Genomic DNA, 13,813 nt, shown 5'->3' with positions numbered 1-13,813 from the left:
AATTGAGAAAAATAGAAAGAAAAAAAAAAAAAAAAAAAAAAAAAAGGGAACTGATGCATTGTTCTTCGTCTTCCCGCTGTTGTGCTCTCCACTTAAGGCTGCGAACGCCACACACCGAGGCTCTGGGTTTGAATCTTTACGCATTTTCTTACACTGGAAACTCCCTGCTGCCCATTTTAGGTTTTTCTTTGTGCGAACTACCAGTTTCCTCCCCTATTATGTACGCAATTTCACAAGTATATTTCCAAATCCTGGTAGTTTTCATGTTTGCATTTCCATTTTGTTTAGTACTTTCGGTTGTCTCTGTTTTCTGGCTGCTGGAGTTTGTTGAATTTTGAGTTTATTGGAGAATTAATCTATGAAACCAGTGATTTCTCTCATCTTATTTTTACATTTTGTTGTCGTCAGGGTTTACAACTCCCACCATCATGAAACGCTTGTACTGCCTCCTGCTTCAGTGGTCTTTAACTGAACCGTTGGGTTTTTCTAGAAATGAAGCCGCATTAGTTGAGTTGAACAAAGAATTTTGTCAGTCTGGAAGCGGTAAAAGTTTCCGGGATTTATGTGATCTCGCAGATTTTTTGTTCAAAGAACTTGATCGGAGATTTAAGCGAGTTTTCTATGACTTGAGAACTATTTCTTTCAGCATTTCTCCTGAACATGCTCGTAAAGATAATGATTTGTGGAACTCCATTAAAGAGTTTATGTTGCTTTTGAGAAGTTGTTTGGTTATCTTGACTCTGGTTGCTTTCGAACAAAATGTTGTACTGGAAAAGGTCGGTGTTCTTCTTTCAGTACTCAGGAAATTGCTGTATTTGATTACAAGTGGAAAGGAGGAGAAAGAGTCTATCAGCTTGGAGAAGTATTTTTTACATGAATGCAGAATCACTGAACCTGATTGTACTACCTTTGTCTCTGAGAATTTTGTTGCTTCCTTGTGTATTTTAGAACCTTCTGATCCATGCCATCCATTCATATGTGCAGTCCTTGAGGTTCTTACAGAATTTCCTTCTCTTTTTGGGACTCGATATCATTTCTCTGCTTTTTATTGCATTTTCACCTTTTCCCACTTGCACGAGGTATTATCTATCGATTACCATGATTCAAATGATTTAAAATTTTTATATCTTGACCAATTAGATGAGAATATTGTAGGCATATTATAAGGAACTCGCTTGCACAATTGCGCTCAGTGGACATAGTCACATGAAGGACAGCACTGTTATGTTTGTCATTTGGTTCACATTTCTAATATATCAAGAATAGAATTACGACTTATGCTCTCTGATCTCTGATGTTGTCTGTCTTTGCCGACCATTCAGCTTGAGAATCTTTGTACGTTCACATTATATCGTTTGGATTCCTCGTGGAGTGAGTTACAGCTAGCACTCAATTCTCATGACTATCTTGCATAAAATGTTCACCTTGTTGCAATACGCTTTTTCTGTTTGGTATACTACACTGCCTTTTGTTTGTTTATGTATGTATTATTACTACTACTCATGTGCTTGTGTTCTTTTGTCGCCTCAGTTTTTGCATTTAGGGGTTTGTTAATAAATGATAGCAACTTAATTTGGAGTAATGATTCATAGGTATTTGTGGATGAGCTTCTAATGCATGAATCATTGAGAGAATACTTTATGCTGGTGGATTCTACATCTTCTACTACTAAAATGGTATTTATGCACAACTTAGTACATGGTGGAATTGGGACAGTGCTGGAGGTGATTTCTGCTCATTTCATCCTGTCAGTTTCTGATGAGCAGGCATTTCATAATTTCCTCAATAGACTATATTGGGCACAGTATGAGGATTTAAGAGTTCCTGAATTAAGCCTGACCACGGCCTTATCATTACTTCTAAATCCTGTCATTCTCTCTGCACCAAAATTGTTCCAGGCTCATTTTATTTCACTGGTTTCTGAAGTCGTTGGCATCGGTGTTTTCGTGAAATCCCCAAACCCAGATCATAGGCTTATGGATCGGTACCTTGTAGCATTTGAAAGGGCAATCATGATGTATAATAGACATATGTCTAATTCGTATCTGAAAGATGCCCCGTTGAATTCCAATGGCTGTTTTTCCAACTCAAGTGTGCCTTGGAGTAGTGGTCAGCAACCTTTTGAATCTTATATTCAACAGGTTCGGAGAGAAAAGGTTGACAATCTTATTTCCAAGTATGAAAACACTTGTTTATTTTTTAGGGAAAAATCAGAGCTCCTAGCCTTAGCGAGTTCATATGTGGAGGAGAGCCAACATATTTTTGATGAACAACATAAAGATGATTTTTTATCAATCCTACATTGTATAGTTCTGGGGGCTTCTCAGGTTGATGTTGACACTAAAATTTACAAGACTCGGAACGCAGGTCACTATGATATTTTTCTTCTTGCTTCTATATTGAAGTTGATGAGTTCATCATTGTTGCCTGCTGTTTGGTGTCTAAGGCACCATGGAAACTCTGGTGGCCTTAAAACCTTACGAGATGTTTCATCAAGTACAGAGTATGGTTTTATCTCGAGTATCATTAGCTGTTTTGAGGAATTTGATTTTTCCTTACCAAATCAGAATCTCATATCTAAAGTGATGAAATCTCATCCAGAGAGGCATAAGAATTCCAAGTGGATGTTCCTCCATTTTACCGGACTACTGGCATTAAGCTTTTCTAGAGGGTTCGACTTCTTAGTAAAAGACTGTGTACTTGCAATTATGACAACATTGAATTTGTTTGTTTTTGAAGAGGGAGATTTAGATGCATTATCATTATTAGGTGGCTCTGAGAACGCTAAAGAGGTACCCTTTATTTTGTTTTTCATGACTTTGGTTTGCTGTGCTTTCTAATTTTTCTTCTCTTTCACTACTACTTTGAATTACCTCTTTTAACTATTGACATATCTTACAGGGTTTGATAGACCTAAAATCTAGTGAAACAGTTGCAGTGGAGTTTAAAAAGATTCAGACATTTCAAATGAGGTACGAGAGCCTCTTTTTGAAATATCTTTGGAACTATTCCATACGGACAAAACGAAACTGTCTCATCTTCTGGATTATGCGTTTATCTGTTGCCTTTAAATGCATAGTCTATGCAGCTCTCTTTTTTATACCTGTTCTTGTCTCCCCATCTCTTAGACTGCTATTTTTCGTAGTTGGTTTTTCTTCTTTAGAGAGTTTGTACGGCCCAAAGAATATTTCAAGCTTTTCTTTTCTTAGTATTGCTCAAGCACGACAATGAGAAAAATGTTTGTAAACCCAAATTCTTCAGCTGATTAGATTAAATTGTTCTCTTCTATATCATTAGCTTTGTTGATTCTTTGAGTTGTATTATTTATCATTAGCTCTTCTTTATGCAGCACTGTTTGCTGCATGTGTAGTTCAGTTGGGAAATTGGTCATTTTTATGACATTACTATGACATTAAGATCTGGGTGGAATGGAATGCTTTGACCACATTTTACCATTAGGGGACTTTTTGAACGGATAAATTTATTTAATCTTCATCTTGCAGAACGGATTCTCTCAAAAGCTGCCATCGAAGAATGCATGATGATTTGGGACAATCCATGGAAACTGCTCCCATCCATAATACTTGTGGAAAGGAGTGTGATATTGGCATAGAGGAAGCGGAAGAAACTTGCAGCGGGGAGATATTTCTCAAGTGTTTGCTAGCAGACCCCAAAGGCTCTTCATCTTATGATGATATAACAGACTTTGTGGAGTGCAAACGTGGGAAAAATTATATGCAGTGGATGAAGAATAGACAAAGATATCGAAAATGGAAATCACAGAAATTGGCCGTATTAAGATGGAAGAAAAAGAAAAGGATTTGGAAATGTATGAAAACAAAAAATAGCTGATTCTCTGTACATAGCTTTCTGGGTATAGTTTTCTTGACAAAACTCAATTTGCCAAACTGCACGATGTTCCATTATCAGTAAAAAGGTGCATCCATCTCTGAGCGTTGGGGCAACTTTAATTAATCCTGGAATTTGGGCCTCAGACCAGGGTCTTTGATAAAGAATTCATCTGGCTGTAGATTGTGCTTGAGGGAGGTGGAAGATATTGCACTTGTTTCTCCATTGCTCTTTGATCTTCCTCGGAGGATAAAGGATTGGCTCTTTGAAGGTATGGTATTATTATTAATGCTTGGAATTTTCTGGCGATGCAGTTTCTTGGTTTTGATTATTTTATGATCTCTCTTACAGAATAGAGTTCTTGGTGGGCGTCTCTACATTCTAAATTCTTCTGTAACTCTACAGTCTCCTGATGATTGTCGGCCATTGGAAAGGGCTTGTCAAATAGTTTTCTTCTTCTTCTTAATCTTCTGGGGTTTACTCTTGTTGATCCATATGCTGTCCTTATGTTCTCTTCATTTGTATATTTCTCATTATTTTATTGATTTTCCTTCTAAACTTGTCAACTTGTATAAATTTTTGCTCAATTTTTACCTTAAATTTTTGTTTTCGTTGAAATCTTAACCTTAAACTAAAAAGAATGTTAGCAATTTTCACCTTATTAACAGTTTTCTTTTAAAGATTCATTACATAGTGTTTATGAACAAATGGTGGACAATTTAAAGGAAAAACGACACTTTTTTACTCAAGGGAACCCCTTAACTCACTGATTGAGTGCTAAAATTAGAGATGAATATTCCTAATAGTCAGGTTGAGTATTACTTTAGGTTGCTAGAGTGTTTAGTAGATAGGCCGTATTTGACCAAGAGTGAGTCTTACATTCGAGTTCAAGATTTATAATAAGTATAAATAGAGCAAATAGGTAAATGATTATTAGAACACCTTGAGACTTTTATCGATACCCAAGAACCCAAAGTTTATTGGGTACTAGAAAATTTACACTTGTAGAATGATGTTTGTCACATTGGTAGCAGTGGCTCGAGTAGAGAACTCGAGCCAGCACTAGGATCGGTGATCAAAGCTTATGAAATAAGTGAATGGTTGGACTAAGAACCAGATCTAGACCATAACATTTAGATGGACTATCAATTAGAAAACTTAAATATACTACAAGAGATAACAAATAAAACTTAAATATACTAAAAGAGATAACAAATATAACTTGATAATAAGTTAGATTGGCCGAGTAAATTGAGTAAATCAATTATTGAAGAGTTATTTTGATTTTATTTTTAGATAGATGAGATGTAGCATGACCAAGACAGCAGTGTGGACGAGTTGTAAATCCTAGATCCAAGTCTAATTTGGTTTTGTCTTGAAACTGGTTTCAAAAGTGTTTAGTTTTATGTCATGCAGTTCCAATTTATAAGGCACATTCCCTTTTTGGCGTTCTTTATGTAAGCAACAAGATGAGACCTCAAACCATTTATTCCTACACTGAAACTTTTCTCTCTCTACATGGGACATAATTTTCATACAACAATTAAATTTGTTTCTCAAGTAGTATTGGTTAGAACTTTGAAGAGAGCTTTGATTTTTCTGCTCAAGTTACTATCGAGCTTTTAAGCTGATTTAGGCATGGGGGTGATTTTGCAGATCTCTGTAATGAAGCCACAATCCATTAGAAGCAAAAGCCATGCCCTCTGCTGTTCGGACAGTCTGTCTCTGGGACCCTTTACTTCAACAAGTTTAGCTTCACCACTGTACTCACTGTTAAAGCGCCATAGCAACAAATCTGGCATTCCACTCGACCAACTTCGATAATCTTGCGCAAGATGCCGACAGAGTGAAGCCATACAAGGGCCACCAATGCATGTCACAGCTGCCCGAAGCTCGGCTAGTGAGTGTCGGTCCCAGTTAACTCCGCTACATGCTGTTCCCTTGTGTGATTCCCACGACGTAATGAGGATCTCTTCGCCCATGCCATCTTGAATTTTCAGTAGTTGGGACTCTATACTATTCTGTCTCAATAAATAAAAGCTATCTGTTCCAAAATCCAGGGGAGCAGTCTGCAAATGACAGATTTCTAATGTTAAAGATCCTCTAAACTGAAAAGACAAATCTTAAAACTTATAAAACCTTATAAGTTAACAACAGTAACAGTAAAATACTCGTCCTCATACGAACATAACGATGAATACATTTTTTTTTTTTTTTTTTTTTTTTTTTTGCCATGTGTGATGTCTCCATTTTCATAACCAGACCATTTATCCTACATAGTTTCAGCATGGCACGTTATAATCACATTGAAAGTACATGTGATTCTGACACGAGCTTAATTGACTTCCATGAGAGCACATGAACGTACGGCCCATTAAATAAATATAACTGACCAGCTCACACTACGGTGTGCATTGCAAACTATGTACCCCAAGAGAAAGTATAGATCAGAGAATGAAAAATTGGCTTTCTTTACTAAAACATACCTGAAATTTTGTACGAAAAACATTTGGGACATCGGAAAATATGACATCCCACATGAGAAGCCCAAAAATGGTTAACCAAATGCCACTTTCTGAATGAACACCTAGCCATCCACCTCCCTCCCCATTATAATACTCGAGTGCAAGCTGCTCAACTGAACATTGATCCCCACTTTCTCCATAAAACCTGCTCTTCATACCTGTTTCACGGTTCAATGGTCGCCCTTGAACGTGTACCTACTTGTTTGCAATGTAAGGCTACAATTATTCACTAACATATACCAATACCAATACCAATAACTTTGATATTAGCATCCAACATGCATGTCAAACCTCAGAATAACAGCAACCATGTATAATTAGATACCTCGGTGATTTTCCTCTTTATAGACTCAGCAAAACTAGGGGTTTTCCACCGACGTGGTGGTTTTCCTAAGCGAAGGATGCGCCTTTGCAATGCCATTCTTGAACCAGCTCGAACCCATGGATCTAACAATCCATTTTCAGCTACTGACAGGCTCTCGCTGGGATAGCCCAAATGCTCCAAATCAATTGACAACCTCAAGGTCCAATATCCTCTTCTTCCATCAGGAGTGTTACAACTTAGCAATCGCTTAAGTAGTAGCACTGCATCATTGTACCTACTCAGAAATACAAGTTCCTTTTTAGTCTTGATGAAGAAACATGCATGCTTTAATTTAACAGAGTAATTTCCAACGAACATATTTTTCTCAAAATTATGCAAGAAAAATATGCTTAGACTAGTTTTTGACAATCATTCAAAAAACCCTTTTCTACATGCTTTTATCAAATTGGCAATTAAAAAAAGGTTACTGGACACCACAAATTACTTCGAAAATACAAAACATTTAATTTACTAAATAGAATAGCCTCCTGACCATCAAACTACAAGAAGTGAAGCTAATTCTAAATGCTTGTCAACTCGAAAAGGAAAAAAACAAAAAACTGACTGCTCTTATTACTGATCAGTTTTCAGTTAGGAGCAAAAAGTGGAAAATCCAGGGATAAAAGCTGGGGTCGCAAGGATGGGTAAGGCAGTCAAATAAAATAGAATGCAGTGCCATTTACGGTTTAGTTTGCTCAGGGTTGGTGAGATAGGGCAGAATTCTACTTTCCACTAATAAGTGTAATAAGAAATAGTATTAAAAAATACAAGTAGGAAAAAAAAAACCATACAAACATATTGATTTTATATAAATACAAATGTTCAAGTAGAATAAAGAAGAAAAGGTGATACTTCCTTTCTCACTGCATTTAGGAAACCTAATCAATTCATGTCATGAATGGTGATACTTCATTCAACCCTTTCTGCATTTTTTATTTTTTATTTTATTTATTATTATTTTTTTAATTATTATTATTATTATTATTATTATTATTAGTAGTAGTAGTAGTAGTAGTAGTAGACGTTAAATATCAAGCACAACAAAGAACAAGATGGTTGGCCAAAGCATGAATATATGTGTATATGCATACATTCATGCATATGCATGTCTGTTCATGTATTTATGGAATGGGGTTGGAGCAGAAAATTAATATCTATATTTACCTATTCTCACGCTCGAGAAAGGAAACTCCAAGAGACAATACTTTTGAATAGATCCATGATGCTGTAAAGAATGAAAAGAATGGAACTGATTCAGAGGTAGTACACTGATTTGGCTTCACACGCGAGTTAGCAACTGATACACATCTTAAAACCATTTTGTTGTCCTTCTCGTCAAGAGCTTCATCAATTAGTTGTGCAACTTCAATGGCCTATAACGTGTAAATATTACGCAAAGAAAAATATCACAAAGATAAACAAAAATCAGCATAAGAACAAATTAGACCTCTTCATAAGCATGCAAATCATTTCGATCCAAGAAAATCTGGTCTGAAATTATGCAGCTGTAAGTTGGATACTTGACTATTCCCATATCAACAAGCAGAAAGGCTGACAAATCCTGCTCTCCATTGAGGAAGAAAAGCCTCTGCACAAGCAACAACATTGACATTCTGCGTTAACGAACAGGTCAGAATAAAATCTGATGAAAGTTATGTCAAAGATGAAAAATTGAAAACAGCTACCTCAGCACGCCAGATAAGCAATTCAGCTTTAGAGGATATCCTGACGCAGATGCCAATTGTGCCCAAAATTAGATCTGGAAGTGGTAGACTACAGAAATGATGGGAAAGAAAATTTCAGATCCTAATAATACAGCATAGTTGATACCTTTGATACACACACACATACAAAAGGCATGTACCACAGTCCATCTTTGTAGGGGGCCAAAAGAGAGGCAACAAGATCATCCTTTCTCATGCTGCTACTGCAATTCTGAGGCCTCAACAAAAGTATGGGAGAAACATCAGACAAACATGCAAAAGTACAAAATTCTAGAGAGTGAACTGATGGTAGGCCTGAGCATGCCTGAATTCAACAGTTACCCATTTCAGACTTAAGTGATCCAACTTGCTATTTGTTCAATCACCTTTTCAATGGTTTGATTTGAAACTTCTTACTGGTGGAAATAAATTTCCTTTTATTATCTTCTTGGTTTACCAGGGAACTCGAAGTTGGCTCCGTTACTGTTTTTAGAGTTTTTGGGCTTTGGATGAAGACAGGCTTCTTATTGGAGTAGTATAAGAATGTTTGAGTTTGCTGCTTCGGAATTCAAGCTTCTTCTTGTAAATACTCATGACCATATTCTTTTACCTTTATAGAGTCCTTCAAAATTTTCAGGCTTCTTCTTGAAGGGTGGAGGACTTGAGCTTTTAGGAGAGATTTTTCAATTCTTTTTAAGTAATCGTGGTGTGGCTGGGAGGAACTTGTAGTATTGCGTGGTAGTGTTTTTCGTCGAAAAGGTTCGATTTTTAGTGTGGAAATAGTTCTAAGAGGAGCATGTTTTCAAGTCATTCTTCAATGGTTTTTCTCTTTGTCGGGGTGCTTTGTTGTTATTTGAAGGGAGACTTTATTATTCTTTTTTTGCAACTTTTCAATATGACCAAACAACGTTCTTGTTTCCTTTTTTTCTTAGAAAAAATAAGGATCTGATAACTCAAATTTTATAGATGATCACTTCGATGAGGTGGATTTTTGGATCACTGGAAAGCCGACTTTAACATAAATTTATACGCACATTTAATTCATAATATAAAGAAAAACATATATTCATATGATGGAAAAAGCAATTGATAATATACAAAATAACAATATTGTTGCTGTAATGAAGTCTGAAGATCTTACACCATTGGTTCTAGTTTCCCCTTGTGGACATGTTCAAATGGCCTACGTAGACAGCTAAACAACATTTTGAATTTACGGTGCCATTCAACTCTTCAAAATGATTAGGATGTATCCACAAACGAGTAATAGAAAAAGGAACACTAATAGTAGCAAACCTTCTTAAGCATGCACATAAGAACTTAGGGTGCTATTCGACTCTTCAAATCACTAGGATGTATGTACCCACTAATGAGTTATAGAGAAAAGGACACTAATAATAGCAAACCTTCTTAAGCATGCACATGACTTCACGGAGCTCAGAGACAGTGAGAAGATTCAAAATCTGGATCATGTCAGTGTTATCAGCATCATTTGTATCAAAGCAACATAGATAACCTGCTTCTGAAGGTGGACGGGGAAGGCGACAGAACCAAAACTCAACTTCAAGACTTACAAGAATGATTGTGTATATCGGTGAAAAAATTTACCTGAGAGCTCTTTGACTGCCTGTCTAGAATCCAATACTTCTTTATATGATGTAGAAGACATCCTAAACCATGGTCCTATAAAACAAAATAACAACATGAAGACAAACTGAATAGATAAGTAAAAGTTAAGATGGAAAAACAAGTATGATGGTGTATTGAAGGCCCTTGCACAGAGAAAACCATGCCAATAGAACAAGAAAACAATAGCTTATCCATATCTTTTTTGTGAATTAACAGTCAATAACCAAAAGAAAAAGAGAGCAGCTATCCTGTTTTATAATTGTATCTGTGCCATTATGCTACTGATGGAATGTTGTTCCCAAAAGCTTAGAAGAACGAAAATCCTTATCTATGAAGAAGACTAATTTAATCCTAGCTACTCCCTGACATGTTAACTTTATCATGCCTGAATCACAAGGTTAACGACTTAACAGTGAGAGTTGCAACATCCGCACACTTCCATAAATATGATGGAGAAAACATTTGACCATACTACATTTGATTGTAAAAAAAAAACTTGTAGGGTCATTAAATTTTAGGTTGATGGCCACCATAGTTTGAAGCTATTTCCTCTAAACCCTTCATTATTTTCATCGACTATAATGGCCACAAGACCAACCCATAGTCGTTCTATTTACCTGTAAAAATTCTTGTTATGCATCATAGCCTTCTCAAAATTTAGCCAGTATGGTCCTCTTTTGTGTACTACACTGAATCACACGCAAATTGCAAATGATGGTATAATACAAAGAAAACTAGAAGGAAGACAAACCTTTACGCATATAAAGCCGGATAAAGAGCCTCTGACTATCATCTGATAGTGAATTGAATACATCTGCCCAAGGCGGAATCCATAAAAGACTCGAAAAACTTGCAAGAAACTGGATAATTGATGATAAATAACTTCGAAAAGATACCTAGAAAACGATTTTCTTCATCGGACAACAAATGGGAGTAACCCTGTAAAACTTCTTGTATCAAAAGAGAAAAGTTCTTCTGATATTTCAATGCATTAGGTGTGAAATTCTTCATTGAATCAATTGCTTGCTGAATTCTTGTCCATAAATTTTTGAACTCAACATCACAATTTTTCTCATCAAGTAAATTGATGTTGTCACACATGACCTCTATGGGAACAACGTCAACAGAACTTCTGGGAGCAGTTGTCACAAATCCCTGAAAGAATCAAGGTCAAAACTCATTTTCCCCTCATCCCGGCAGAAACTTATGATACAAGCCTTTTTAGGTAAGAAATCAAAATTTCATTCAGAGAAATGAAAGAATATAAAGACATACGAAAAAAAACAAACCCTAAAGTAAATGGAAATTTGACAGTTACGTCAAATGACTCTAATCTAAGAGAACAAAATCAAGACCATAATTACATAAAGGCTTAGTGACAGACACACACAGAGAGGCATTAAACATCGCCACTTCCCAAATCTCCATTTAGGGAGAGGGCAAAGTGAGTCAAAATATATAATTGTTGGCATCTTGATAGCCAAAAGACGTCCTACCAAGCTAGCCAGAGGGGTATAATTAATTGTTTTTGTCATTGGAATGATAAATTTCTCAGTTACTTCTTGAAAAAGCAGAATGACTATTATGACAAAACTAGCTTCCACTCAGATAAATAAGAGTCTAGGAAAATGTCACAGAAAAACAAAGGCCAAACCCACATAGGGAACAAAGAAACAAAGAAAATTATAATAGTAATATTTCTGTTAAAGAGTTATTTTATCTAACTTTGCAGTTAATGTCAACACCTCTAAGGCAAGGGAACAGGGCAAACATCATATTCCTAATAGAATTTAATTCTCAAAGTTACCTACAAAGGCTGGTATTAATTGCATTCTCCCTCATTACCAGATCGTGAAAGAAAAAAGTATTGGTTTAAGAATAATGAGGTAACTTATTTAATACTTCCTACTTGTATTTCAACAAAGAAATGTTCAATGTACTCGCTACCTGTTTTCTCCTTTATTTGAATATTTTGTCCTCCGCATATTAGAGTATTATACTGGAAACTGATTTGAAAACATATGCCACAAATTTGCATGCATGAGAATTGTCAAGTGTCAAGTAGGCCAAGAAGTACCTTAAAGCTTAGGCAATACTTCTCAATTAGGGGAGACAAAAACTTAGCTAACTCACGTGGGAGAAATCCAAGCATCTTGTAGCATCCAGAATCTTCAGAAATAACCTATATCAAAAGGACAGCAATTATTTTAATGAATAAAGAAAACGTAGAAGGTGTGTTGTTAATAGCCAGAGTTCCTAGTAGCTGTTAGGAGTAAAAATCTTCTTTGTTTTCTAGTGCTTTAAGTTTTTCTTTCGGATTAATTCACATGGTACAGCTTTACAGATGACTTCCTCTTGACAGTAGGAGTTGCATGATTATTGTGTCTTTCCTTATCCAAGTGTGTTTTAGTATTTCTAGTTTTACGGTTTCATTACAAGTGTTGAACAGGTTCAATGGTTCTCCTAGACCTGTTAACAGTCAGTTTATTTGCTTTAATTATTACGGATAAGTCTATATTCAAGTAGTCAATCTTCTACATTCTTTTTCAACCAAAGCAGTTGGAAATGTCGGAAGCAGAGTATGCTAGTATTGCAGGCCCTCCAGCTGTAGCAATGAGAATCCTCCATTTAAAGAATGACTCATAAGCTGAGAAGCGACCTTCTTGTAGTTGGCCTAACCTGAGAAGTTTTCGTGAACAGAGCCGGGCTTCATGTACATAAGCCTGCTAAAATTTGCATGCTAATTGGGGGACTGGGTGGCCAGTGAAGTACATGGAGCCAGAAATAAGCCAAGGGTATATCTGTAAGACTCCTATGGAAATTCTCTCTATCAAGAAATATACTTATACTTAGACTTTAGTTGGACTTGGACATTTTCCAGCCTAAGAGGGTTTAGAAGACAGTATCTTTGTTTTTTCTCAGAGGACTATTGACAGGGCATAAGTAATCAAGAAGCATGAAATGTCCCGAGCTCCTAATCCTTGCAAATGTGAAAATATTAACGAGGATAGGAGGAAGAAATATTGACCTAGCATAATGATGGACCTAATAGCTACCATGAGATTAGTCTGCATTGAAACAACTCAAATTAAAAACAAAGGTTATTTGAGATATTTGATAGCCATACTACTTTACATGGGCTTCATAGCTCGTAGTCACTCAGAGCTACACCCTGTACAAACCCTCCGGTAGGTAGAAGAAACTGCAACACTGATACACTTGTTAACTGCCAAATAGTTCCAACTGCCATCAGAAAACGACTTGTCCATATCGCTTGCTCACATCATGACACATTACATACTACAAGAAGCTTAGGCCCCAGATCCATGACAGCGAAGAGTTAATCTCATCCACCCTATATTACATTTTCCAAAATTTAAGTGCATAAAAGTAAGGAAGAATAATTTGACTTGTGGGATAAACACTTCCTTGGTACGACTCTGAACTTAGCAAGCTGTCAGTCAATCATATGTCATCTTGACATGTTCTCATACCCACGGTTTGTTCATGATAATGTCATAATCTATATTTGTTGAGGCTACAGTGGCAATACCTTATGTTCGAACAGGGGAAGATTATCCAATATAATGACCAAAAGATCACTATAACAACGGTTACATTCTCACAGTTAGAATGGATGATATCTACATAACAAAGGTGGGGGATATTGAAACTCAGTAATTTCCTAAATCTGGAGTTTCAGTTTCGTTTTTTGTTTTTTTGTTTTTTTTTTTTTTTTTTTT

General features: G+C 36.1%; 2 protein-coding genes across 2 annotated transcripts in view; one reads left to right on the top strand and one right to left on the bottom strand.

Annotated features, from left to right (window-relative positions):
• The first annotated feature begins 57 nt into the window (after positions 1–57).
• LOC111452808 lies at positions 58–4,459 on the top strand. The gene is made up of 6 exons (XM_023093707.1): positions 58–254; positions 409–992; positions 1,593–2,792; positions 2,902–2,972; positions 3,504–4,120; positions 4,201–4,459. Exons 2-5 carry the CDS (start codon positions 429–431, stop codon positions 3,850–3,852), a joined length of 2,184 nt encoding a protein of 727 aa, XP_022949475.1. The 5' UTR covers positions 58–254; positions 409–428; the 3' UTR covers positions 3,853–4,120; positions 4,201–4,459.
• Positions 4,460–5,305: 846 nt separating this feature from the next.
• Positions 5,306–13,813, bottom strand: part of LOC111452490 (fanconi-associated nuclease 1 homolog) — an 11,548-nt gene continuing 3,040 nt past the window's right edge. The window contains exons 4-15 of the mRNA XM_023093255.1: positions 12,148–12,252; positions 10,967–11,225; positions 10,822–10,884; positions 10,050–10,124; positions 9,848–9,963; positions 8,603–8,673; positions 8,424–8,511; positions 8,186–8,326; positions 7,903–8,111; positions 6,700–6,973; positions 6,336–6,569; positions 5,306–5,918 (exon numbers count right to left, since the gene is read on the bottom strand). Coding sequence (XP_022949023.1) covers positions 5,472–5,918; positions 6,336–6,569; positions 6,700–6,973; positions 7,903–8,111; positions 8,186–8,326; positions 8,424–8,511; positions 8,603–8,673; positions 9,848–9,963; positions 10,050–10,124; positions 10,822–10,884; positions 10,967–11,225; positions 12,148–12,252 — 2,082 coding nt within the window. The 3' untranslated portion in view covers positions 5,306–5,471. The remainder of the gene's footprint in view (positions 5,919–6,335; positions 6,570–6,699; positions 6,974–7,902; positions 8,112–8,185; positions 8,327–8,423; positions 8,512–8,602; positions 8,674–9,847; positions 9,964–10,049; positions 10,125–10,821; positions 10,885–10,966; positions 11,226–12,147; positions 12,253–13,813) is intronic.

Source organism: Cucurbita moschata, unplaced genomic scaffold (assembly GCF_002738365.1).
Source record: "Cucurbita moschata cultivar Rifu unplaced genomic scaffold, Cmos_1.0 Cmo_Scf00014, whole genome shotgun sequence".
Lineage (NCBI taxonomy): Eukaryota > Viridiplantae > Streptophyta > Magnoliopsida > Cucurbitales > Cucurbitaceae > Cucurbita > Cucurbita moschata.
The sequence above is the reverse complement of the archived record's forward strand: the minus strand, read 5'-3'. Positions and strand labels throughout refer to the sequence as shown.